The 27,495-nt window shown below is 41.0% G+C and overlaps 1 protein-coding gene across 18 annotated transcripts in view; it reads right to left on the reverse strand.

The window, feature by feature from the left end:
* The window catches only part of MYH10 (myosin heavy chain 10), a 145,675-nt gene extending 122,980 nt beyond the window's left edge, over positions 1-22,695 (reverse strand). For 4 of the 18 annotated variants that reach the window (XM_070228171.1, XM_070228165.1, XM_070228169.1 and 1 more), the window contains exons 1-3: positions 21,996-22,260; positions 15,280-15,655; positions 888-1,044 (exon numbers count right to left, since the gene is read on the reverse strand). In XM_070228171.1, coding sequence (XP_070084272.1) covers positions 888-1,044; positions 15,280-15,624 — 502 coding nt within the window. In that variant the 5' untranslated portion in view covers positions 15,625-15,655; positions 21,996-22,260. The other 14 variants (XM_023653470.2, XM_023653469.2, XM_070228170.1 and 11 more) reach the window with 12 other exon arrangements.
* Positions 22,696-27,495: the final 4,800 nt, after the last annotated feature.

Here is a 27,495-nt window from a genome sequence, read left to right on the forward strand (position 1 = left end):
ACAAAACTTTAAGTAGGAAATGGATACTGTACTTTATTAATTCCTTCACACCGCCCTTCAGACCCAGTCACCCAGACAGCCTTTTCAGGACCTGCAATTGGATGACGGTGGATGCAGCAAATAATGTTTTCTGAAGATCATGGAGCTACTATGTAAGAACTGCATAGATTATACCTTACAGAATTTATTTTTTAAAAAATAAAAGGAGCCAAGATGGAGAGTTACTATAGAAGACTTCACATAGCCTAGGAAGCTCCTTTAACACGGTCTTTTTGAGCAATAATGTTAAATGCATTCAAAACTGCTATATTCTGGTTTTCAAAAAAAGTGTCCCTCTACAAACGATTGTGTCTAAAGCCATGATTCAAATGAATGACTCTTCAAATTTATATTTCATTCTAAATCCAAAAGAAAAAAATCCAAATCAACAACTCAATACACGCTTTCTAACTTTTGTTCTTTCCTTTTACATGCATTTAAATGAGAAATATTTTATAATCTTTCTCCCCTCAATGAAAGCATCAACCTTTTCTATTATCCTTCCTGTCAGCTTTAAAACCTAATGCAATAGAGCTTTGATTATACTGGCTTGTGGTAGAGATCAAATGTATAAAAAAACTAGATGCTTTTTAACATAAAAATTAACATGAAGTAGTTATGAAGCAACAAACATACTTAACCAGCTTCCTATAGAAAATGGCCACATTGCCCACTCTAATCTTAAGAATTCATAATTTTTCTACAATAAACATTTATTACTTTTCTTGTTAATCTTTAAAAAAACAAAACCCCAAAGCCCTTTGTAGAAGAGATTAGAGACATTTATAAAAACACTAAATTACATTTAAGAAATTCTGAGTATTTAGCGTTCTAACATTTCCAGTTACCTTGAAGCATGCATCTGTAAGCAGATTCAGATATGGCATAGATGTGTGGAGGCATCTCGTGACGTTTCTTCCCTCTGTACATTTCAATAATATTCTCAGAGTAAATTGGAAGATTCTTGTAAGGATTTATGACTACACAGAAGAGTCCAGAATAAGTCTAGAATAAAAATAAAATACAGTGTTAAGAAGAAAACCTGCATATATCAGACAGACAGAAAACACACAAGGAATTTGACCAGGGACTATCATTTGGATAATTAATCTATCATCAAAATTAAATCTAGTGCATGATGGGCAATTCTAAACCACAAGCAGTTCTATGATAGTTTATTAAGTGGCACTGTCCTGGATTAAGTCACTTCATCTGTAAAACAGAAATAATAATACACGCATCAGAACTTCACAGGCTACTGTAAGGTTCAAACAATCTGTTATTTGCCTTTTCACACTCATTCTTTCCCAAGTGTACAAAGTATCAAAAGTTCATTAATGTCGTTTCAGATTCCACATTCCAACTAATCTTCAAGAAAATACCATTTGTTAAATTTGGGGAGAGATTCAAAGAAGAATATCCACAATTATCTGAAAAGGCGATTATTAAAGAGATTTGCAAAAATGTAACTTTTCATTCTTCTAATGTTTTTGTTTTGGAAAATAGTTTTTTCATAAAAGACAACTTACTTGTGTTAACTTATACCTTTTTTTAAGTTGAATTTGTTTAAGTAAATAATAAACGGTTATTTTTAAATGAACTGATAAACATTTAAAAAATACGTTTGATTTCTAATACAGTAAATATTGATAAATATAACCCACATAAGCAAAAGCTTTATGGGGGGGTCCTCAATAGTTTTTAAGAGCTGCTAGTCTGGAAGACAGAAACTTTCCTGATCAGTATGATAATCATTACTCAGAACTGATACTATGAACACTTTTGACTTTTGGGTTTTTAAAACTCACATAGAATGATTTCTGAGAATAATCTACAAAATTGACCCTGGGAACTATGGAAAAACAGAACAGTTAGAATCGCTGTTAGAATCTCCAGTCCTCAGAAGGACCGAAGGCATCTGGAAAGGACACTCAGTTGTATTATGAAGCAGACCTTTTATTTAAGGTGATGTGGGAAGACCAAATCTAACGACAACCGGACCCTAACGAAGGCTGAGGATTCAGCATCAGGGCCTGCTTCCCCAGGGAGCACTGAGAGCGATTCTAACCAACAGCTGTGTTCATGAAGGCTGAAACCCTTGGCAGTTGCCACCAGAAGGCACTCTAGAGACCACTCTATTTTGAATACCGCAGTTACTAACGCTGAAACAAGAGAATGAAAGCCTGCCAAAAAAGTTAAGCGATCAGAACCACCTCTCTAGCCGTTCTCCTTGTATCTTTCCTTAACTCACAATTGCAGGCTGGGACGTGGAATGCACTTCCTACTTAGATTAGGGGTTGACAAGAGGACAAAAGGCAAAGGCCTCTGCCCTAAGTTCACTGACCTGGGCTGTCTGCCTCACTTCTGAACTGGCCAGATGGACATCTGTCCCTGTTTGCCTGAGCCCAGAGAAATTCCTTGCCCCTCCCTTGCTGACCGCTTAGGTCTTCAGACTGCTGGCTTTCTCATGCATCCAGCACACACCTCAGACAACCCTGCTAGCTCTTGGGCTTCCCACACCATCTTGGCACTTTCTCCCATTCAAGTCTCTTGTCTAACTAGTCCAGCCTCTCTCTGACACCCATACGACAAAACAGCAGTGAAAGACAATAAAAACAAAGATTTTATGAAAGGTGAGAAAACTAAGCAGAGGCAACCTGAATATTTTAATTTTTTATTAACATACAGTAAAATTAACAAATCATACTATACCTCTTGATGAATTTTTATATATACAACTTCATTTTTTCACTCAAAAATTAGATCACACTCTATTCATGAAGCTACAGATTCCATACTTCATTTTTATAAGTGGCAAATAATTACAGACTGGCAAAAAAAAAAGGCCTAAGAAAGCTAAAACACGCAAATTCAATTTAATTCCCATAGCACGTATGGTATGGTAACAGATCATAACAATGACACTGTTAATCAGATATAATTCCAACATGTGTGTCTGCCATGTGCTGGGTACTTTTCTGAGGACTAGGATTACAAAGATGAGTAAGCCTCACAAATATGAGTAAGTCATCAAAAAACAAGCCTAAATAACCCTCAGTATTCTGGGCTTGCCAAAGAGGGACAGTAATAAATGTTCAGGTGGAAATATTATTAAATCTAAGGGCTTTTAAAGAGCCAACTTTTAACTATCTAGAAAATTAGCTCAAATGTTGGCTCCTGCATAACTGATAACTGAACCAATACTTTATCACTTTTGTCTTCCTCAAGGTGCGTGGTAGGAGGGCAACATGTTGTTAAAATAATTTCTTTGAGATCTTAAAGTTCAAATTAAACTTCATTAACTATTTGAATATACACACAAGATATTAAGCACTTCAAGAAACATACGCTTTAGGTATGAAGACAATAAACATATATTAAATAAACAAAATACAATATAAGGCATTAAAAAGAGAGTGGTACAAAAAGAGAAAGAGAAAGATGAACAGGTTTTAGAAATAGTAAAGAAACTGCGGAGCAGAACACCCAACAAACTCCAGGCACTGAAAGTCGCAGCCATCTTGTCAGAAACTATAAAACTAGGTACAAAATTCAGACCTAGATGCTCTTTGATGTCCTTTTTAAAGACTTAGGTCAAAAGCAGGGATAAAGGAATTGCTATTAAAATAATAAGAGCGTAAAACTTTGTGGCAGGATATATCCAAGACAAAATGAGAATAGTCTAGCTGAAAATTATACCACGGGATGTGAGACATAAGAGCCGAGAAAATCAAACTGAACAATTTATATTTTGTCCTCTATAGGTGATTAGGTATTAGAGGTTCAGGAGAGAAGAGCAACGGAAGGAAGGAGGCATTTTTGAAAAAGTATAAATCTGGCAGCCATATGGAAAATAGATTGAAGAGGCAAGAAGTGAGAAGCAGGAAGTGGAGACGCTGGAAGAGACCTGGCACAGTAACAGGGCCTAGATGAGGGAAAAGGCAGCACAGAAACAGAGATGGATGAGTCACGGAGAAAGCTGGATGGAGACGCAACAGCACTCACCAACTGAATACAGAACAACCATTTAAGACACAAGATCAAGATGACGCCAAAGTTTTCAAGCTTTAGAGACTGGAAAAGTTACTGATGGACAGGAAAACAATTTGATTTGTGGGAAAAGATAATGACTCCCCTTTTAACATATCGAGATTGCAGTATGTTAATAGGGGACGCGTTGTAGTAGGTGAGCTCAGTTGAACGCCTGTGGGCAGCTGGAAATGCTGGATTGCTAAAGCCATGAGAAAACTCTAAAGGACTGCAGAGGCTGGAAGGGTAAGGCTGCAGACCTTTAAGACACCAGGTAACGGTATTATATACCTTACCAAAGAGAGACACACACAAACATTTGCACAAAAAAACTTGTAGTTTTTAAGACATGCTATGCTGCTTTATGCCTCCAGGCTTCCTACATGCTAATCGCTCTGCCTGGAATGCCCATCTCCTGTCTAGGCCTGGGAAATTTTATCCATCCTTGAAGTGTCAGGACTCTGTTTAAGAAAGCAGGAATATGTGTATACATTTTCATAGATTCAAAGGATTAGAAGATCAGGAAGCAGAGGCAAGCGCTGACGTCACGCGATGGAGCAGAGATCAGGAACAGGGCACTGAACTGGCAGCATCACACAAACCTGCATCCCAACTGTAACTCTCAGAAGAAATCAGACCACCACCCAAAAGGAAAGGGGAGAAGAAGGAACAGCTCACTCACACCATCTGCAAACGCTGTACCTGGATAAATTCACGCGTGCTTAAAAAAAATAAAACATCTATGTAACAAGGAAAAGAGTATCATCCAGAGGTTTCAGAGAAAGAAATTACCTGGAAATTATCTATAAAATAAGCTAAAAGGAAACTTTAGGAAATAGATTTAGAGCTGCAACAGAATATGGTATAATATGGACTTTACACGTTGGAAAAGAAATGCATAAGGAAAAAAAGAAGTGCCCAAGGCAAGGAGAGACTATAAGGAATCACCTGAAATACTAAAAAATTAAAACTCACAGTGGAAGAAAAAAGAGCAGAATGGATATCAGGAAAGCAGGTGATAGAATGGACACATTTATTCTGAGAAAGCTTCCTTCTTAAAGAAAAACAGAACAAAGACAAGATAATAAAAGAAAAAGAAGGCACAGAGGTAAAACCAAAAAAAAAAAAAAAATAGTACTTGGAGGACAGATGACTATGGAGAGCAGAGAAAGGAGAACCAGAATGTTAATCATTATTGCTTCTTTGGGGGGAAAAAGGCTAAAATTCTGTAAAAAGAACGAGAATCTAAAATAAAGTTGAAGAAAACTTTTGTGTGCGTGTAGGAGGGAGGTAATATATATTGAGTTAAAAAGAATTCACCAGGCTAATAAACACGGAAGGAGTGAAGGCATTAGACTACCACCATGGGGCAGCCCCTAATGAAATAATGGATCTGGACAATGCTGAACAAAGGCTGCTGAAACCTTCAGTGAATGACAGACAAGGACACTCCCAATGCACAAACCAGGCTGACAAAACCCGAACTGACTCTCTACTGACTCACTGGTCAATCTCAGCATCGCGAAGTGAGAGACAACCCGGCATTACGTGCCTCCTGAATCCGAATCTGATCAAGCCTCTGGATCCAACTATCAGATTATAGGAAGCACCATAGGAATGCAATCAACAAAATCCAGAACATGGGAAATTCTACAGCACAACTGACCTTGTTTCTTCAAATAAAAAAATAAAATGGCGGAAACATAGAGTAGAAGTGACATTAACACCCTATTACAATATATTGACCTTGTTTGGATCCTGAATTGAATAGACCAACTACAATAAACATTTATGAGACATTAGGAGAATCTGAAAGTGACTGAATATTTGATGATACAGAATTATTGTTATTTCTTTTTTAGGCAGATAATAGTCACAAATCCCAAAAGCTGTTGCTAAGAAGCAAGAAGCTGAGCAGAGCTTTCAGCAGCATGCAAAGCCAAGAGAACAAAACTTCAAGAGTTCCCACCACCCAAGAGGAGGGCAAACACCCTGGGTTTTCAGTTGGGACCCTGACAGCTACACCCTGAGTTAAGATATACCAGAAACAGAGCGGCCTTCACACAGCCTGATGCCCAGCTGGGAAGGATGTCAATCCCTGACTGGTGTACATGTGCTGTTCGCCCTTAGCCTAACTGCCTGCCCAGAGCAAAACTCTACAATGAGCTTAACATCATCCAGAGCCTCAAACAACCTTCACAATTTCTTAAAGACAATAACTGGCACATAAGGCAACAGTTATGACCAAAATCCAAGATAATCTGGATCCCCTGTGAGTCTATTTTTATTGCCTTGTATTATTATCTTGGATAATAATATGTTGAAGTAATTAAAAGACATGATTGAAATTTTGGCAGAGAATTGGAAACTATTAAAAGAAAACCCAAATGAAAATTCTAAAACTGAAAAACAGAGAACTGAAATTAAGAATTCAATGGATGTGTTTAATTAACAGCAAATTACATACAGCTGAAGAAAGAATTAGTTACTTAACATTTTAATCAGAAGCAAATATCCAGACTGAAGTCTAAGGAAAAGAGGATGAAAATATAGAAGAATGTGAGAGATATAAGGGGCACGGTGAAAGGGTCTGACATACGAGGTATTTAAGTCCAAGAAAGAGAAAAGAGAGAATGGAGCAGAAGCAGTATCTGAAGAGATAATGGCTAAAAATTTTCCAGAACTCAAAAAAGACATCAAGCCACAGATTCAAAAATGCTACAAACTCCAAGCAGAACACTCCAAGCAGAACATAGGAAAGAAAACTTTACCTAGCCACAGCAGTGTAAAACTGCTGAAAACCAAAGACAGAAGATTTTAGAAACAGCTAGTGGGAAAAATACAGATTACCTTCAAAGGAATTAGCAATAAAACTATAAGCTGAATTCTCAGTAGAAAAAGATGGAAGGCAGAACACAAGGCAATGGTATCTTCATAGGGCTGAAAGGAAACAACTGCCTTTGAATTCTAAATCCAGGAAAAAACCAACTTCAGAAACGAAGGAGAAAGAAAGACACTGTCAGACAAATAGAGAGACCTTTTCTAGAAGAAAAGATGGAAGCTAAGAGATGTAGAAAAAAACGAAAAGCAACAGAAAGTAAATAGATAAAACTAAATGGATACTGACTGTATTAAGAAAGTAATAAGTATCTTGTGGATTTTAAAATATAAATATATGTAAACATAAACAACAGCACGTAAGTTTGGGAGGGAGGAGACAATGGAGAGCGAGCGCTCTGAGGTCCCTTCAGCACCCATGACGGGTGAGAGTTCTGGTTTCTATCTGCCTTCAATAGCTCCAGGATGCATGTTAGAATACATAACCACTAAGAAAATAACTAAGAGAACAGAAGAAATATACAGCTAACAAGCTAAGAGGTGAAAAGAGAGAATAATAAAAATTACCTATTCCAAAAAGGAGATATAAAGGAAAGAGGCCAAAAGCACAGAGCAGGTGGGACAAAGAGAAAGCAATGGGTCAGCTGTAGATTTACACTGAAATTTTAGTCACTACTTTACATGTATATAAGCTAAATATTCTAATTAAAATAGTAATATTGTCAGATTAGGGACAAAAAATAACAACTATAGGCTGTTTATAAGAGACCTACCTTAGGTATAAAGACACAGAAAAGTTGAATGTAAAATTCTGGAAAACAACAAACCATGCACTCACTAAGGAAATAAAAAAGCTAATACTAATATCAGACAAAATAAACTCTGCAAGAAGCATTACTAAAAATGAAAACCATTTCATGATGATTCACAAGAAAGACATAAAAATTCTGTATTTGTATACATGTGATAACATAGCTTCAACACGTACACAGCAAAAACAGAACTAAAAAGAGAAAAAGACTTTAACAGTAACTGATAGAACAAGCAGACAAAAATCAAAAACCACAAGAATATGTAAGATTAAATGACACTACACATACAGGACACTGCGCCCAATAACCGCAGGATAAACATGTTTTTCAAGTGCACCATGACCTCTTATCCAAAGTGATCACACAATGGACCATAAAGCAAGTCTAACAAACTCCAAAGGACTGAAATAACTTCAGGGTGCGTTCTCTGACCAAAGGGGGACCATATTAGAACTATCAAAATACATAAATCTGAAAATCCCCTGTGTCTGCAAATTAAGCAATTTACTTCTAAATAACCCATGGATTTAAAGAAGACATCCTCATTATTTTGCACTGAACAATAATAAAAGTACAACATACTAAAACTTGTAGAATACAGCTAAAGCTTATTACTTAAACTTCTGGTGAGACTCAAAAAGAAAAAGGGTAGCGATCAGGAATGAAAGAGAACCTCACTACAAATTCCACAGAAAATAAGAGGATATTATGAACAACTTTATGCCAACAAATTTGAAAATTTAGATGAAATAGACAAATTCCTAGAGAAGCACAATTATCAAAACTGAAACAAGAAATTTAAAAATCTGAAAAGTTTTCCATCTGTTAAAGAAAAACTTCCCCACAAAGAAAATTATATTGTTATTTTAAAAAGAAATAACATCAGGGCCAGCTCAGTGATGTCGTGGTTAAGTTTGAGCACTCCACTTCAGTGGCCCAGGGTTCACTAGTTCGGATCCCAATGCAGACCTACATACCACTCATGAAGCCACGTTGTGGCGGCGTCCTACATACAAAATAGAGGAAGACTGGCAATAGATGTTAGCTCAGGGACAATCCTCCTCACCAAAAGAAAAAAAAAAGAGAGATAACATCAATCCTATCCAGACTCTTCTCAAGAACACACAATGATGAAATTCCCCTGATCCATTTTCCAAAACCAGCATAATCTTCATAGCAAAATATGACAAGAACATTACACAAAAGGAAAATTTTAAGCCAATCTCATTCGTGAACATAGATGCAAAAATCTTAAACAAAATATTAGCAAACAGAATCTAGAAATCTAATAATACATAAAAAGAACACTTGGTCCTTGCAAGGTTAGTTTAACACTCATAAATATCTATAATTCACAATAACAAAACAGCCAGAAAAATCATGCTATTATCTCATTAGATGCTGGAAAAACATGATAAATTAATATCCAATCAGGATTTTAAAAATTCATCCATTCAGGATAAAAACCAGAAATAGAAGGAAACTTCCCTTAATCAGATAAAGAATATTAAAAACAAAACAAAACTATAGCAAACATCATTCTTAATGGTGAAATGTTGAAAGCTTTCCCTCTGAGATCAGAAATGATACAAAGACGCCTCAGATCACCACTTCTATTCAACTAACATTTACCAAAGGTCCTAAATAGTACAATAAAGCAAGTAAACAAATGTATAAAAATTGGAAAAGGAAAAATAAAACTGTCATTATATGCAGATAAGACAAGTATGGTCACAGAAAATCCAAAGACTCCTCAGCTAAACTATTATAATCAATAAGTAATTTCAGTAAGATTATTTATTTGTAAAAAACAACTGTATTTCTACATAATGGCAACAATTAGAAAACAACACTTAAAACATCATTTAAATAGTATCAAAAAAAATCAAATACTTAAAAACAAATCGAACAAATCTATACAACCACTACAAAGAAAACCATAAAACATATTGAGAAAAATTAATAAATAAATGGATGGGTATATCCCTGAACTAGAAGAGCATAATAAAGATCTCATTTCTCCCCCAAGTTGATGCACACGATCAACAAAATCCCCAATCAAAATTTCAACAAGGATGTGCTGTGTGTATGAAAAACTGACAAGCAGGTTCTAAAATTATACTGAAATGCAAAGGATGTAACAGCCAAAACAAATCCTAAAGAACAACAAATGAGACTTACCATCCTGGATACCAAGATATATCAGAAAGCTGTAATAACTAAGACACCGTGATGTTAGCCCAAAGGTAGGCACACAGACCCATGAAACAGGAGAGGGAGTCAAGAACATAGTTATAAGCATCTGATTTATGACAAGGGTGGCACCTCAGAGCAGTGGAGAAAGGATTGTTTCAGCAAATCGTCCTCTTATTAAACTCTCAAAATAACTCGTTTGTGGGCTTCTGCTTCTTGCCGAAATTTGACTAAATCAGGTGTTATTTAGAAAAGCTGAAGATAGGAGCAAAAGATATGCATATCTTATCACCCAGGAATTCCACTCCCAGTTATATACCTCACAGAAAGGCCCACTTATGTGCACCAGGCACACATCCTAGGCTGTTCACGGAAGCAACGTTCATAATGTTCCCGTTTCCAAAGGGTAAAAAACAAATGTCCAAAAAACAGTTGAGTGAATAAACTGGATCAAAAATCTTACAATGGAATATTATACTCCAACAAAAATGAACTAAATACTCCAACTTTCTTATTTCAGGGCCCTTTGACATTCTTAGAAATTATTAAAGATCCCAAAGACGTTTTGTGTGTGCATGTGTGTGTGTGTATATGTGTGTATATATATATATATATATATACACACATATATATGCACACTGTTTTTTAAATGTGTATTTATTCATTTTAAAACAACAATAAATATATGTTAATATGAATAACATTTCTTATGAAAAATAACCTTTTGTTTTCCAAAACAAAAGTGAAAAGAAGAGTGGTACTGTTTTATATTTTTGCAAATCTTTTATTGTCTGGCTTAATAGAAAACAGCTCAATTTTCCCTCCTTTCTGCATTCACTCTGTTGTGATACATTGTTTTGGTTGCAGCATATGAAGAAATCAGGCTTATACAGACACTTAGTTAGAAAGGGGAGTAGTAGCTTAACAGCCTTTTCAAGTAATTGTAGATATCCCTCTTTGATACTACACCAAAACTCCACAAGTGAGAATTTCTTAAAGATTAAGAAATGTGGCATCTTAACAAAGCATCTGAAACCCCAAGCACTGTAGCATCTGAAACTCCATCAATGAACTTTTCATATTCTGTACATTCATCAAATCCACTGGCCTATCTTGCATGTTGAATGAATCTTTTACCCAAGCATGATTTTGTAACAACACGTGCACATCATTTGGAAAACACCTATTCACTGAATTACGCAAGCCTTCCAAATGATGACATTAAAAAAAAAAATCATATTCATTAATCTCGCCACCTATCTCATCGGAAATGTTTTTAACTATTGACAAGCTGTCAAGTTCACAGAGGTAGATAAAAGTTTCCCCAAATTCTAATTTTCATGTGAAAACTCAAATTTTATCATTGGCAACAAATATGCTTTTCTTTGAAGTGACAGGTTCGCTGTGTTCATTTTCAAGAAAATGTCTGCCAAATACCCCAGTGTGAGCAACCTAGTTCATCTATCAGTCATTATATCAAATAAAAATGGTGTTCTATTAAAAAAGGATAAGTTTAGTTTACAACTCAAAAGACTATACACGTGGGGCTGGCCCCGTGGCTGAGTGGTTAAGTTCACGCGCTCCGCTGCAGGCGGTCCAGTGTTTTGTTGGTTCGAATCCTGGGCGTGGACATGGCACTGCTCATCAGACCACGCTGAGGCAGCGTCCCACAGGCCACAACTAGAAGGACCCACAATGAAGAATATACAACTATGTACTGGGGGGCTTTGGAGAGAAAAAGGAAAAATAAAATCTTTAAAAAACATTTTCAAAAAGACGATACACGTGCTTTTCCTCAAGGCAACTGTCACAGCTCAATACGCAGAAGTGCTTTAAGCATCCTGCCATTTCACCCCATGGGATATTGAAGAGATGTATACTCAAGGGTTGGGATTTAATAAAATCATCCATTTCTCCTGCTTTATCAAGGACATTCTTGAGTCAAACTGGATTAAAATGACCACAAGCACACTTTGGGGTCACTGCCTTTATTCACGGTAAGGTGTCAGCAGTTTTTCCCACCACTGGTTTTGCACCAGCAGTACTAATGTCAACAGTGAAAAGCGTGAACACCACCTTCATAGAATAATGAGAATAGTTTTGACCCCATGGATCCTCTGAAACGGTCTTGGGAAAACCCTAGGGTCCACAGACCACACTTTGAGAACTACTGAATTATATCAACATAAAGCAATATGGATGACTCTTAAAAACGTAAAGCTGAGCAAAAAAAACAGACACAAAAAGCTATAGACTATGAGATTCATTCATATAAAAATACATAAACAGGCAAAACTAACCTATATTGTTTAGGGATGCATACTTAGCCAATAAGACACACTGGGAGATTTTAAGATGCTTCTCAATAATTGATAGACCAAGGAGACAAAAATTAGAAAGGCTATAAAAAATTTAAACAAAATTGAAAAGCTTAGTCTAATGCCATATATAGAACTCCACACCCAACAATAACAGAATATATGTATTTAGAAACATATAGAACACTCATAAAAACTGACATTATATTACACAAAGCAAGTCTTAACAAAAAGAAGAAATGATATCACATGGACTATATTCTTCGACTGCAATGCAATTAATTTAAAAATCAGTAACAGGGGCCAGCCCTGAGGCATAGTGATTAAGTTCAGCATGCTCTGCTTCACTGGCCCGGATTCACAGGTTCAGATCCCAGTCGCAGATGGACTTAAACCCCTTGTTGGCCACACTCTGGTGGTGACCCACATACAAAACAGAGGAAGACTGGCACAGATACTAGCTCAGGGCTAATCTTCCTCAAAGAAAAAAAGAGGAAGATTGGCAACAGATGTTAGCTCAGGGCAAATCTTCCGGGGGGGGGGGGGGGAACAGCAACAAACTTAAAAACCAACATTTAGAAATTTTAAAAGCACACTTTTAAACGGTTCATAGGTTAAAGAAGAAATAACAGAAATTAGAAAATATTTAGAACAAATAATAAAAAATCTACATATCAAAATGCGAGAAGAACTAAAACAGTATTAGAGGAAACGTTTACAGTTTTTAAGTGGTTTTATTAGGAAAGAGGATAAAAATTAACAACCTGGGAAGTTGGAGGTCAGGGAGAAGCAATCCAAAGAAAATATGAGGAAATAACATAACTAAACCTGTTAGCAGCCTAACTTATTTAAAGGAACATACATTGTATCTTACCTATAGAAATACGTCCAAAAAGATCCTACCCAAGTTATTATAATGTTTATATCAAGAGACCTCAACTGATCAATTTCAACTGATTGGTTAATTCCAAAATTCAATACACATTTATCACAACCTGGCTATTTGCAGCCCCAGTTCTCTTAATAGGGTATCTTCAGAGTCAAGTGCTCCAACTTGAATCTTAGGTAGAACTCAACCTTTTCTCCGCCCCACTAATTGAAGATATGATCCTCCCAAATCCTCACCTCTATTGTGACCTTAATGCTTTGGGAAAAATTCAGATTCTCCTTCTGTAAACACAAGGGGGCCATGCTATGAAAAGAAACTCAGAAATTCACTCAGGTTGTCCCTGAGTTAAGTTGGAAAAAAATCAAACTCAATAAAAGATACTTGCAAAGTCTTAGAATTCTCATGAGGAACGGCTACAAATAAAATAAACTGTCTCTTCTTCCATTCCTTCTCTTTTACCTACAACCTCTTTCTGCTTTCTATTCCCCTTCTCCCCACCACCTGAAGCAGCCTACAAGGTCCAACGTGGGGAATCAAGGTGAAGGCTCCTTTCCACATTCCAGGTCCCCACAACTTTTTGGTTGTGTCATCACATTTCCAGCCCTTCACAATTCACTGTACCAGGAACCATGCAAAACTGATCCACCTCTCAAATCTGAGACGCCAACATTACAATCTGACCACAATCTCTTAATTTTCCAGTTTTCTCACTCCGTCACTCCCATTCCCCTCTCTCCAGACCCCTTCAACTTGTTTACGAGGGAGAGAAGAGAAAGGACCTGTGCTAGCACAACGGTGAATCGGTTTCTCTGCCTTCACAGAGCTGGGGCAAGCCGACGCTCTAACAAAATCACAGAGCCAGACAAATGCGTGGCCACCTTACACATTCTGTCATTCAGTCTCAGCTAGGTTCCCAATGCTGCTCTCCAATCATTTTCTGATCCTTGGCTTCTCCTCTTTTCCAAACCTCTTCCATTCTTCTCAAGCACCTTCCCTACCCTGGTGCCTCTGACTGTCTTACTTTGCACCCTAACTCATAGACAAAAAAAAAAAAATAAGAGAGACGATCAGGCCTGATTAAGACTACTCTGGCAAAGGTCATGAATGAACTATTCATTTTTCAGATTTTCCCATGGCCAGCTCCCTCCTAACAGTCAGATTCCAGCTCAAAAGCTACCTTCTCAAAGAGCCTTTCACTGACCCGCTGTGGAAAGCCGTTCTCCTCCCAACTCTATCCCACAGCCTGTTTCACTTCCTTATAGGATGTGTCACCTGCCCTGGCCTGTCCACCACACTCTCCCCAGCACCTAGAACACAGAGGTGCTCAGTAAATATTTGATAAACTAATTCCTATGGGAAAACTAGTTCTGATTTGCTGAAGTTCTGAATGATGCATGAGCTTCAGCAGCATACCCCCTGCATAAAATTCAACCACTCTTCCAAATTCAGACCATTACAATGTCTTTTCTCTCTACTTCTCTTTCTTCTAAATCTACGTTCTATTTATACCACCTTCTTTAAAGCAATGCCACCCATGTCTACCACTCCTTCAAATCTGTTTCGTCATCCTAGATTTTTTTCAGTATCTGGCTTGCATTTTTCCTCTCTACCTTATCCCTTAGTATTTTCAGTGACTTCTTCTATATGGTCAATGACATCATCAGGGATTGCAACATATGTGTCAATTGCTAATCACAGGACAACCTCAGCCTCAATCTCACCCTGAACTGTTTCCTCTTAAAAATCTCAGTATCGTCTTTCCCACTTCCCTGTACCCAGTGAGCTTGTGCTTGCTCTTCACTGAAACCTCTAAAGCTTACAGCCCTCCGCATCACACCCCAGGACAGACACTGGATTTCCAATTTGCTGTCTGTATCCTACTATTAAGCAACTTTTATTCCCATATTAAACTCCCTGGTCTTTCTGCCACGTGCTGTCCTACATCATTTAATTTCAGATTGGATTATTTAAAATTATGTGTTGAGATTTAAAATAAAGCAAGACTTGGGTAAGCAAGGGACAATCTTTCTATCTTTAACAGAAATGGTAAAGTCAAACAGAGTGTGGGTATTTCACATTCTCGTGTGATTACGTCAGTATGCATAATTTACATTAATTCCCCGGTCACCACTTCATGTGATTATTTAGAAGAAATACTTACATAGATAAGTCCTGAATAGTAACGATCCTTCAGATTATGTAAAACAGAAGCTTCATTCAAGCATGTCAATTCGGCCATATCCTCCACCTTGGAAAACTTAGGTGGGTTCATCTTCTGAATATCATCTTTGTTGACCATTGCTTTCTTTCCATTCTCTGCCAACTCCACCATAACTTCATCTCCTCGCTCTTCTTTGATACTGGCTGCCTCAAAACCATGGCGTTCTGATGGAATCCACACTAGCTTTTTAGCCGTCCAATCAGCCTGAGTGGCAGGGTTGTAGATGACAGCCCTGTCCACAAAGAGATACCTCTCTGGGTCTTCCAGTCCAGTTCTCTGCGCCATTGTAAACAGAAGGATCCAAGAGCAACCGCCTCTAAGAGAAGAGGGGGAGGACAAAGTTAGATGTTTAAAAATACAAAATGATTCACAAATTTTACTTTTCTAAGAAACTTAAAACTTTGGTAAACAGAAAGCATAAACTTTGAGTTAAGGAGCTGGGTATTCCTCTTCACAGCCATACTAACTGAGTTTCCAAGGTAAATTTCAGGAGTGACCACAAATTATGACTGGTTTTCTGAAGACCACTCAAGACATGCCCTCAGTTACCGAGGGCTGAGAAATAAGCAGAAGAAAAAAGCAAAGTTCCAGTCTGACTCTTTTTCTCTTCATCTCCTCTTTCACCCTCACCACAAATTAAACAGGGAGTTAAGAAGGGAAAGGAGAATAAAGAAAAAGAAAACAAAGATTCATAATAAAAGGTCTGGGGAGGGGGTGGCACTGGTATTAGTGTGACCACCAGGATATACTTACAAAAACACCAGAAGAGCAAAGCATCAGGTCTAAAACGTGCTTCTCATTTTCCCTTCAAACAACAGACTCAAAGTTCCTCCTTACACATACCCTACCTCAGTCCCACTGTGGCTTCTTATGGCCCCGCGTGGTCATAATGTGATCAGCTGGGGCCACAAAGGGCAAGCGTAACTTGGCTTCACACGACAGCCTTTCAAGTATGTGACGGTAGCTATTCAGGTCTCCACTCCCATCCCTGCAGCTGCTCTCTTCCCTCTCTCTGCTCTTCAGCATTCCATCATTCATCAAGACTCATTCCACCACCCTCATCTCTCAACTCTCAACAGACTCCAATGTGCTTCTGCCCCCTTAGAGAGTGGGGCCCAGAAGCAAACAGAATCCAGATACGGTCTGACCAGTGCACAAGAAAAAGGAACCGTTAACAAACTTAGGCTGCACCGGGGAAAGCAGCATTTCTGTGACTTTCACAATTAATGTCTCTCAAGACCTAACTGGTTTATTTAGTACTCATACACTTTTGGCTCCTAATGACCTGTCAGCCAAAGCTCCAGACACGTTGCTTGAAGCTACCTCTCCTCCTATACTTGTGCAATTGGCTTTTTGCATCAAATGACAAGATTTTACATTCATCACTCACCTTTCTGACGTGACTCATCATTCCTGCCTGACAATATCTTTCTGGAATCCAATACCATCATTAAACACTTTTGTTATTACTCCAAATTCCAGGTTATTACAAATGTCATAGGCATGGTTCCCATGACTTCATTCAAATCAATGTGAGAAGCCAACTGAGTAGCTACTCTTGCTCTACCAAATCCTCCAACCTTCTCCCTCCCCCGAAAATGATGGGGTTCCTTGTAGGCAAGAGGACAGAAGGCTGCAAGGTTAATCACAAAGGAGTCCAAAGCTGTTACGAGGTTCTTAACCTTGAGTGCATAAACAAATTTCAAGCTCCGTGAAATCACTGAAATCGTAAAAAATGGTGTACACTTACTCTCTCTATATGTGTGCGTGTGCTTTTCTGGGGAGAACACGCATAACTTTCTTCAGATTCTTAAAGAGATCTACCTGTGTCCCAAAAGATTAATCACTGATAGTGGGTACAGATACTAGCCCCTTCACTCCTAAGAAGAATTTACTAGAATCAAATTGCTAAGATTCTTCAGATATTATTTGTTACAATGTAGGTATTACAAACACTCATACTCTAGAGCATGGTTCTCAAACTTTGGCATGTTCATCGCAGCACCTAGAAGGCTTATTAAATTACAGATTGCTGGGCCCCATCCCCAGAGTTTCTGATTTAGTTGAGTCTGGGGTGAAGCCCAATGATTTGCATTTCTGACAAATTCCCAGTTGCTGCTGATGCTGCGGGTCCTTGGACCACACTCAGAATCATCGCCCCGTAGTTCTCTGGCTGCCATGGTGAGCCACTGCATGTTGGGTTAGAATAAAAGGTTGAAAATCAATGTTCTGGACTAATTCATAACCCAATTTCAAGAATATGTTAAAGTTTTAAGGATTATGGACTTGGATAAAACAAAAATTACAGAACAAAATGAAACCAAAAAAAAAACCCAAAAACCCCAAACATGTAACATTAAGACTTCTACAAATAAAATTGCTAACAATGCTTTATAACTAAACTAGCATTTACCTTCCTACAGAAAATATTCACGGGCACATGTACATTCTGAAGAATGGTTTCAAAAGCCCATTACTTTTAGAGACCATTCTAGTAAGATTAATAACTTATTGTCTTTCCAACTTATAAACTACACACTGCTAAGAAAGGAGGCAAGGCTTTGAAGTGCGAATCATCCTCGATGAATTTGGAGACAGACAATAGGACACCTACTCTGCCTTTAGGAAGGATAGAGTCTAATAAAAGAGTCTAATAAAACATCCAACTATAACAAAACATGATAACAAGGTACTCTCATTATTCTTATTAGGTATGAACTATAAATCCCATACAATACTTAGGAAGCTGTCTTGCTGCCAGTAGGCATACACACGTTTCTTTAATTTTACATTGGGCATGTAATTATACGCTTAAATTTAGCAGGTGACTAGAAATTAGAATAACTTGGGTCATTTCTAGAGCAGTTCTTTTCTTAAAAGTAAATTATGTATTTAAAAATTACTTTATCAAATCCGTACATTTCAAATTTATCAGTACTTTTTCTAGGTAGGGAAATTCTTATAATTTAAGAAAAACACCCATAGATCACAAAAGCGTAATTACAAAATGCTCCAGATTTTGGGGGGGAAAACTACATATATGCTTTTTTTTAAAAAAAGGAACAAATATTCATTGGGTCTTCGCTGGGTAGTGGGATTACAAATTAATTTTTACTTTCCCAGAGTTTTCTACAACTAACTAAACACTGTGAGGATGGTTTCCTGTTCCTTGCTACATGGTAAACACTTAGCCCTGTCCCTGGTCCACAGGAGGGGATCCACACCTAGTGGTCAAATATTACCTGAGTGGTCCCCACCTTCAGGGTGAACTTCAACTTCCCATCCACAGCCAAAAATCTGCCGTTCCTTCAAATCCTGACCCAAATGCCACCCTTTGAGAAGTTCTTTTCAGGTCAATCTGGCAATTTAATCCTCAGCCTTCTCCTAACATTTTGTGCTGCTCTTCCAGCATTCTTCTGGCCTCCCTTGCACTGTACCAGAGGACTTAGCAGGTAGTAGGTACTCAAATTCTTGCTTAATTGATAGTGTTCATGAGGCCAGGGAAGATGTTTTGTTCATTTTAACTCTCCACTTGTGATCACCAAATATGCTGTACTTCTTTCACTCCGTGGTACATGTGGTACCCAATCTTGATAATACTGGTATTTAACAGTGAACCACCCCCAAATGCTTTGCCTTGCAGAAAGGATAATACCTCAATTTTTGAAATAGCAAATACTGTTGGAATTCACTAATTATGGCCAGACATTATTCTAAGGAGTATACATCTATCGACTCTTAAACCTCACAATAGCTCCACAAAGTAGGTACTGTTAATATCTCCATTTTACAGATGAGGAACCTGAGGTAGAGAAAGCCACTAACTGGCCCAAGGTCACCCAGCTACCAAATCGCAGAGCTGGGATTTTCTGGGCATACTTAAACATCAAAAGCAAGGGACTAAAGGAATAATTAATAAGGGCGGATTGACGAAAGCAATCCAGAGTTCAGCTCCAGAGTGCATTCTACAACGATGGAAGAGGAGAGGGAGGGAATTTTGCAGGGCATCTTGTGTACTATATACTGCCTCTCTGCTAAATAAAAACCCTATCGATTATGACTTCAAGAGTATAGCCTCACCCAATGAACACATTCACACAATCTGGCAAAAGCTTTATATTTTATAGAAAAAATACCTATATTTAGAGAAAAAGGAATAAATAGAAATCTCTTTACAGGAGACATAAAGATAATCAGAAGGTTCTTGGTGTCATTTGAAATTACCTAATTATAGCTAAATCATTTATCTGTGTATGAATTAGCCCCCTACAGAGTCAAAGCCCCATCCCCTTCATTCATTTTAGGCACACACAGCCCTGGGATCTGTGCAGCCAGGCCATTTTTTACTTCCAATGAAACACCACCAAGCAAATTTCTCAACTGCCTCCCAGACCTATTATAGGTATGGATACAGGAAAACAATTCACTTTTATGAATATCTTGCATATAAAAAGTCAAACAAAAATGATGGATATAGACCATCCCTCTAAGACAGATAAACCCTAACAGTAGTGTCCCAATTTGTGTAACGCTTTCGTTGAGGTCACTTACATCACAGAGACGTACAAGTCTATTAATTTATCAAAATTTGGCTTAACCATGTGAGCACAAATACAAACCAAACGCAAAAGGACACTATGGCTATTTATGGCCTGCACCATCTCTCAGTTATATCTTTACATTGTGTTCAATATTTCTGAAATGTGGACCCAACACCAGGAATTTTAATTCTTCATCTATGATGAGAAAGCCCAACGCCAAGAATTTTAATACTTCATTTATGATGAGAAAGTACATAAACCGGAGTAGCATATAGTCTTTCACCATACAACATGTCCTTCAAAATTTCCTCCATCTCACCTTCCATCCCATCTGTCTTCATTGAAATGATTTCCCTAAGGAGCCCAAATAAAAAGCCAGGCTCCCGGGTCACATCCCTTTGCTGCAAAAGCTCGCGCTATATCGCACAATTACACCATATGCTTTCTCCAGATAAGGACGGGGGAGAACTGAATTTAAGATGCAGAAGTCAGAAGATGCATAAAATGGCCACTTTTCCAGAATACAAGACAGACAGGGCATACTTAAACATCAAAAGCAAGGGACTAAAGGAATAATTAATAAGGGCGGATTGACGAAAGCAATAAAACAATAAATAGATTAAAGTTTTCCAGAGTGAGATACTATCATGAATAATGAAGCCTGACTCCAAGATTCCTTAGTTTCAACGTTAAAAAACAAAATCTCCGCAAAGCCAAAGTATTATATTTAGTATTATATTATTCAGCGAAAACAGCCGTCTTTGTTTCATTTGCAGTCTGGATCCACCCCGCCCGCTTTCCCCTACCCTACCCCACCACACCCCACCCCCTTCCATCAACCGCAGTGATCTTGAAGGGAGCTGCAGAGGCCCTAAGAAACAGAGATAACGGTCATAGGCAGAGGCCACGTTACCCAAACCTCACCAGCTGAGTTCAGAACCGCCGAGCCACCAAGCTCCTTCCTAAGGCCCGAGTTTCCAGGCAGGCCAGGCTGGGGGCCTCCCGGGTCCCCGGGCCGCATCCGCCCACCACAGGCCCACAAAGCCCCCGCAAATGCCAGACTCCGCGGCTTCAACTTCCCTCCAACCCCATTCCAGTCTGATCTTACGGGATCGGGCTGTAACCCCCAATTGCAGAAGGCAAGGAAGAGACTCTGCGGCGAGCCCTTCCCAGATCACTTACACAATAAAGGGATCCCGAGGCGAGGGCTGACCCTCCCCCCGGCCGCCCTGCTGCAGCGCGCCCCCGCCACATTTCCCGCCTCGCCCCCCCAAACCGCCCGGGCCTCGCCAGGCGGCCCACCCCGGCCCCCGCGGTCCACAGAGCGCGTTCGGAGGCTGCCCCCGCCCGCCCTCCTGTCTGTCCCAGCACCACGGAGCCCGACCCTCCCCACGCCGGCGGCCGGCTCCTCAGACCCTCACCCGCCGCGCGCTTCCCGGGCGGCGCAGAGCCCTGCCGCCGGTCCCTCCACCCTCCAAGCCCGGGGCGCGCCGCCGCCTTCCGAGCCTTCGGCGAAGCCCTTACCGTGCCCCGTGTACCGGACCCGGCCTGACCCACCCAGCTACCCACCCCGGGGCCCTTCTCGTCCAGCGCCCCCCACTCCCAACCGGGGTCGCGCTTTCCAGCCCGGCCCAGGATTCTCACCCCTCCTAGGAGGCAGACAGAGACTCGCGGGACACTCCGCGACCCCTACCAGGGCACTAGGCCCCTCCAACCCCGCGCCCCCGAGGATCCCACACACCAAGTACCAAGTCCCCACATCCCCACCCCCAGATCTCCAACCCCAGCCAGCCGGGGGTCGTCCTCCCGCACACCCAGGCCCTGATCCCTGCAGGGGTCTCTCTCTCAAGGACCTCATTCCCCGCCCCTCCAGGGGTCTCTCCACCCACTGGGGGTCCGGTTACCCACTCCCCGGATCCTTCCTACAAGAATCCACGGCTCCCGCGGCACAAACCCTCCGCGCAGAGATCCCTGTGTCTTCCCCCAGCTCCCGCGTCGGCTCTGCTCCTGCTCTCCAGAGCCGCCCGGGCCCCCAGCCCGGATCCTTCTCGCCCCCACAAACCGTCCCCCCGCCCCCGGCCGCCGCTCTCGGACCCGGGCAGCCGCACCTCTCACCTTCAGCCGAAGATGGTGGCGCCGGCGCACGTCCCCAGCCGCGACCACAGATCCGGCGCCTCAGTCCCAAACCCACCGCTGCCTCCGCCGGGCTCCTTTAGCACTGCTGCTCGGGGCTGCCCCACCCACTCCCACCCTCATTGGGCCAGCTCCACGCCCGTCACCGCCGCCCCCAGACCCACTGGTCCGTTTGCGCGCCCATCTCCAAGAGAAGACGTTAGCAACCCGAACGAAGCTACCTTCCCGAGGTCCGCTCCCTCCACCCACCTGAAATCATGCTCATTGGCTCCCGCTCCCAGCCCCGGCCGCCGGGGCCCCAACCTCATAGGCTGCTCCTCACGCCCGTCATAGATTCCGGGAGGTGCGGCCGGGGCAGTCGCGGGCGATTGGCTGGCTCAGGCGGAGATGGACAGCTGAGGCAGGCTGGGCGTCCGGCGATCCCGCAGGGCAGCGGCTGCGGACCCTGCGGGGGCCTGGGGCTGCGCGGACAGTGGGGCAGGTGTGCTGCGGCGGGATCCCCGAGCTCCGCCTAGACGCGCCTCGCCCTGGCGTCGAACTGCCGTGGCAGCTCGCTCGCGCGCCTGGTCGGCCCCTCTGCTTGCTGCAGCCGGCGTGTCCCACAACGGGACCGGCCTCCACCGCGGAGCCCGGGCCCCCGGCCCTGCCTGCAGGGGCGGAGCCGGAGCGCAGTCCAGAGGCCTTACGTCACCCCCGGGGCTGCGGGGGGTGGGAGCCCGGGCTCCGCGGCTCACCTGCAGTGGGGGAGGGGAGGCAGGGCTCGGGGTGCAGCTCTGCCCATGCGCACGGGCTCTGCGGGGGCCCCGGCTGCAGTCCGCAGTCCGCGCTCCGGCCACTGTCGCGAACCCGGGCTCTGGGCTGACCCTGCCGACGCCCGCTGAGCGCGGGGCGCCGGACAGCTTCCTCCGCTGCCGCAGTTTTGGTGTTTGCGAGGGAAGGGGCCTCCTTACCCAGCTTCCTGACTGGGCTGAGATTCCAGAATGAGAAGCGAACCGGCCTTGGAGAGAACACTTGGGAAAAGGACTTCCTTCACCTCATTCCTTCGTTTATTCCATTCATTCATTCATTCATCAAATGGAGCTCCTTACAGGAGAGGGGCTATGAGGAGGTTCTGCAGGGCTGTCATATCCCCTAGGGCCTATAAGCTTTTCATAGGTCTTAGAAAATGTTTGAAACCTAAAAAAAATGGCTCCAAAATAAGGAAACTAGAAAAATCGAAGTTAATAAATGTTTAATGAGATGTCTGCAGAATCTAGTCAACTGCAACACGACTCAAATAATTATAATGAAGTTTAAATCACAAGAATAAAATGAATGTTCTTTAAAAAACTAAAAATCTTATAGCAAGATGTAGTTATTTCATGTTGGATATGGGTAAATTTTAATACGTGTGATATAATGTAAGTGGCTAAGCCTAGGAAACTTCCAGTCTGGTAAAAAGTGAACAGAGCGAAAAACAAAACAAGGCAGGAAATGATAAGGAAGGGTTGGTGGAATTCAGAGAAGGTTCCAAGGCAGCTGAGTGCAGAGTCCTTCCTGGGGAAGTCAGAATCAGGTCCTGTATTGTCCTTTGTCCTAGTGCATCTGGTCCCCCACCCCCACCTGCCTGCTGGGGTAAGCTGCCCCTTGTCCAGGTGTCTTATGACTTGGCTCCATGAAGCAGTCTGCACATGGAATACAAGTCTACTGTACAACATGTGAGTAATATTCCTCTTCTGAATTAAAAAAAATTTTTTTAGAGAAGACAAAAGATTCCATCTCTAAGCCCTGAGTCTCAGCTTTGTCATCCACTGAAGTCGTTTCTGAAGGCAGGGTTCCATGCTTAGAGCATCAACATACAAACAGCCATGTTAGCCACCAAGTCTGTGGTTTCTCATAATTTTAAGAGAAACTCAGTGGACCATCAGAAGAGGAGGGCAGGAAGTTCACCGGAATTAAACATCACAAACATGTTAGTCTTGATGAGATCAATAATAAAAGAGAATATCCCCAGATGTATCTCTAGCCCTGGCACTTCTCCAGCACTCAGGCTGTATGTTTTCAACTGCCTGCTAGACATCTCTGCCTGGATGGGAGGGACACTGCAAAGGCACTACATCCCAAACCTGTTTTCTTCCCTCTCCTCCTTCATCCCACCACCCAAACTCTCTATCTTCCCAACTTCCCTTTGTCTGTTAAATGGAACCAGTCTTGAAACCTCTTTGAATCCTTCCTCTCCTTTGTTCCCACGTCACGTCCCCTTCCACCTCCATCATCCATCCAATCAGGCGCTTCTGACTCCATTCTCACTCCATGTAGCTCCAGCCCGGAATCTGTTGCCATTTTGATGAGGAAAACACAGGATTTAGAACCAGACAGACCTGACTTTGAATCCGTCTCTACCGCTCACTAAGTCTTCAACCTTTGACAAATTCCTTAACTTCATTTCCAGAAAGGAGATACAAATATATACCTAAAGGACTCCTTCAACATATATGTAACAGGATGATTTACTGGAGAAAAAAAAAGCATCGTCATCAACACATAGATTAAAAATTGTCTTTTTTTCTAATCTACAAGCTCTGTACAAAAGAGTGAGAAATCCTTCCCCATTCCCTCACAGTAATTTTTGCTGGCAGTCTAGGCTGCTTTTACCCCCAAAAGAAAAAGAAGTCCACAGACCATTGTTTTGCAGAGGCTGGGTCAGAAGTCCAAACTGGTTCCCTTAGGGCAGTTCCGGCCCATGAACCTGTTTTGTTCTAAATTGTTTTGTTCCATCTGTAGAGAGCTGATATGGAGCTTTTTTTTTAAAATTTGAATGAACTCCAACATTTAAAAATCAAGAGTTATCTGACATCATTAGCCATTGGGGAAATGCAAATCAAAACCATAATGAGATACCACTTCACACCCATTACAATGACTATAATCAAAAAGACAGACAATGACAAATGTTGGCAAGGATGTAGAGAAACAGGAACTCTCCCGTCATTTCTGGCAGGAATGTAAAATGGTGCTGCCGCTCTGGAAAGTAATTTGCTAGTTTCTTAAAAAGTTAAACATAAGTTTACCCTGTGACCCACAATTCTACCCTTAGGTATCTACCAAAAAACAAAAAGTAAAACATATATGGACATAAAGTCTTGCACACGAATGTTCATAGCAGCATTATTCATAATAGCAAAAAGAATGGAATGTCCATCAACTGGTGAATGGATAGGGAAAATGTGGTACATCCATATGATGGAATACTATTCAGCAATAAAAAGGAACTAACTACAGAAATGTGCAACGGCATGAATGAACCTTGAAAACATTACATTCAGTGAAAGAAGTCTGACATGGAGACTGCATATTGTATGATCCCATCTGTATGAAATATCCATAAAAGGCAAAACTATAGAGACAGAAAGTAGAATAGTAGTTGGCTGGGGTGGGGAGAGGAGGCACAGCACAGGAATTAACAGTAAATATATATGAGGGATCTTATTGGGATGATGAAAATGTTCTGAAATTGATTCACAGTAAAGGTTGCACAACTTGGTAAATTTACTGAAGAAATCATTGAATTTTATACTGTGAATTACATGATTTGCAAAATGTACCTGAAAGTAATTTATTAAAAACAGATAAAAAAAGAACTATCACTTGCAAATTCAGATTTCCAGCTTTCCTTGAAAAATTGGAAGATCTGGAAATTCAGCAACAATTTGTTGATGCCTTAGCTGCTGCTCATTTTTAGACAAAGCATGTTTTCTCCATTGTGCCTCAGTCACCACTACTCCCTGTTGTCTCTTATAGCCCACCTGCTTTATTAATTGACATTCTTTGCCTCGTCTTTTTAGGCATTTATTTCCGTTTTCAGTCCCTGTCATGCCTCTTGAGGGATTTCATCTCAGATCATTCCAGAGAGACAAGAAGAAGGGTGGTATTTTTTTAGTCGAAGAGCTGTTTCCCTGATAGTGGTGAAGGAGTAGGAGGTTTGGAGTGTCGGTGAGAAGTATAGACAGGGGCCCCCTTTCAACATGATTCCTGGAAGTGGTAGGACCTCAGGGCACAGACTATTGTGATGACCATCTCACAGACCACCTGGGCCGATAATACTTGACCAATGTGAAGGATCAGTGCTCAAGTGTGGCATCTTGAAACAGAAGGAGTAATGGTAAAAACAGAGACGCCAATGAGTTGAGACAGAAGGAACTTTCCAGAATATTCCTGGGCCCCTTAAGCTCTGGAGTTCCGGAAAAATACCATGAGAAGAAGTTCCTGAAAATTACTAATTTAAGACTTCTCCACAACCATGTAGGAGAAGGCTAAGTCAGATTTAATTTGACTTAGAAAAATGAAGGCATGCGAATCCTTGCATCCTAGTGTCTTAGAACAAGGCATGCCTGTCGCAAAAGCTTATTGAATGTCTTTTGTGTTTAGGGATTGTGCCAGGTGCTGAGGAAATGCCTGTATCCACATAAGTGTGGTCCCTACCCTCGAGGAGCACACAGTCTAGTCGGAAATATGAACAAATAGGCAGATAATTATAATAGAGCAGGGGTTCTTAATCTGGAGTCCATGGAAACCTAAAGGGCTTTAGGGATTCTATAAAACCTCTGAAAGTATATGCAAAATTTACCGTGTGCTCTTTTTTTTCCTGGGGATAAGATCTACAGCTTTTAGCAGATTCTCATAGAGGCCTCTGGTCCCAAAAGGTTGAGAGAATGCAATGTAGTATGATAAGTACTACATTATGAGACGTCCAGCAAGATCCCAGGACTCATAAGAATGGTTAAGGCAGGGGAGGGATGGGGGAAGTTCCTGAAAGTCTTCTTAGAGATAGCTATGTTAAAAATATGATCTGGAAAAAAAAAAAAAAGACATTAACCAGACGAACAGAAAAGGGAAATTCTTTCAGAGAAAGCAGCATGTAGAGAGAGAGTATGCAGGCCTTTCCAAGCTCAGAAAGAAGTTCAGAGTAGCCAGAGCAAAGAGAACAAGCATGGAGGAGTGGTGAAATCTGGGACCGAGGAGGGAGCAGGGGCCAGATCACACATGTAAACCAAGAGGGAGAGTTTAGATTTTACCCAAAGGACAATGGGGAACAATGGGAGAGTTTTAATCTGAAGAGTAACATGACCAGGTTTATGTTTTAGAAGCATCGCTCTGGTCATAATGTAGAGAATGGATTGAAGTGGGGTCAGAGGAGATCAGTTAAGAGGCGCTGCAGCAAATAGTCGAGCTGAGAGATGAGGGTGACTTGGTTTAAGAAAGGAGCAGCTGGCTGGAAAGACATGGTCAGATTGCAGTGATTGCTGTTGCAAGGATTGAGTGAGTGTTTAAGGTGCGAAGCCAATGCGTGAAGATATTAAAGCGCCTGACATAGTGCATAAGGATATCTATAGTGCCTAGCATAATACTTAACATATTATAAATGGATTCTCTTCTTCCTTCTTCTCAAAGCCCCCTGAATTAAAAACAATCCTTCACTATGTCCTGTACACACTTTGACAAA

This window comes from Equus caballus, chromosome 11 (assembly GCF_041296265.1).
Source record: "Equus caballus isolate H_3958 breed thoroughbred chromosome 11, TB-T2T, whole genome shotgun sequence".
Lineage (NCBI taxonomy): Eukaryota > Metazoa > Chordata > Mammalia > Perissodactyla > Equidae > Equus > Equus caballus.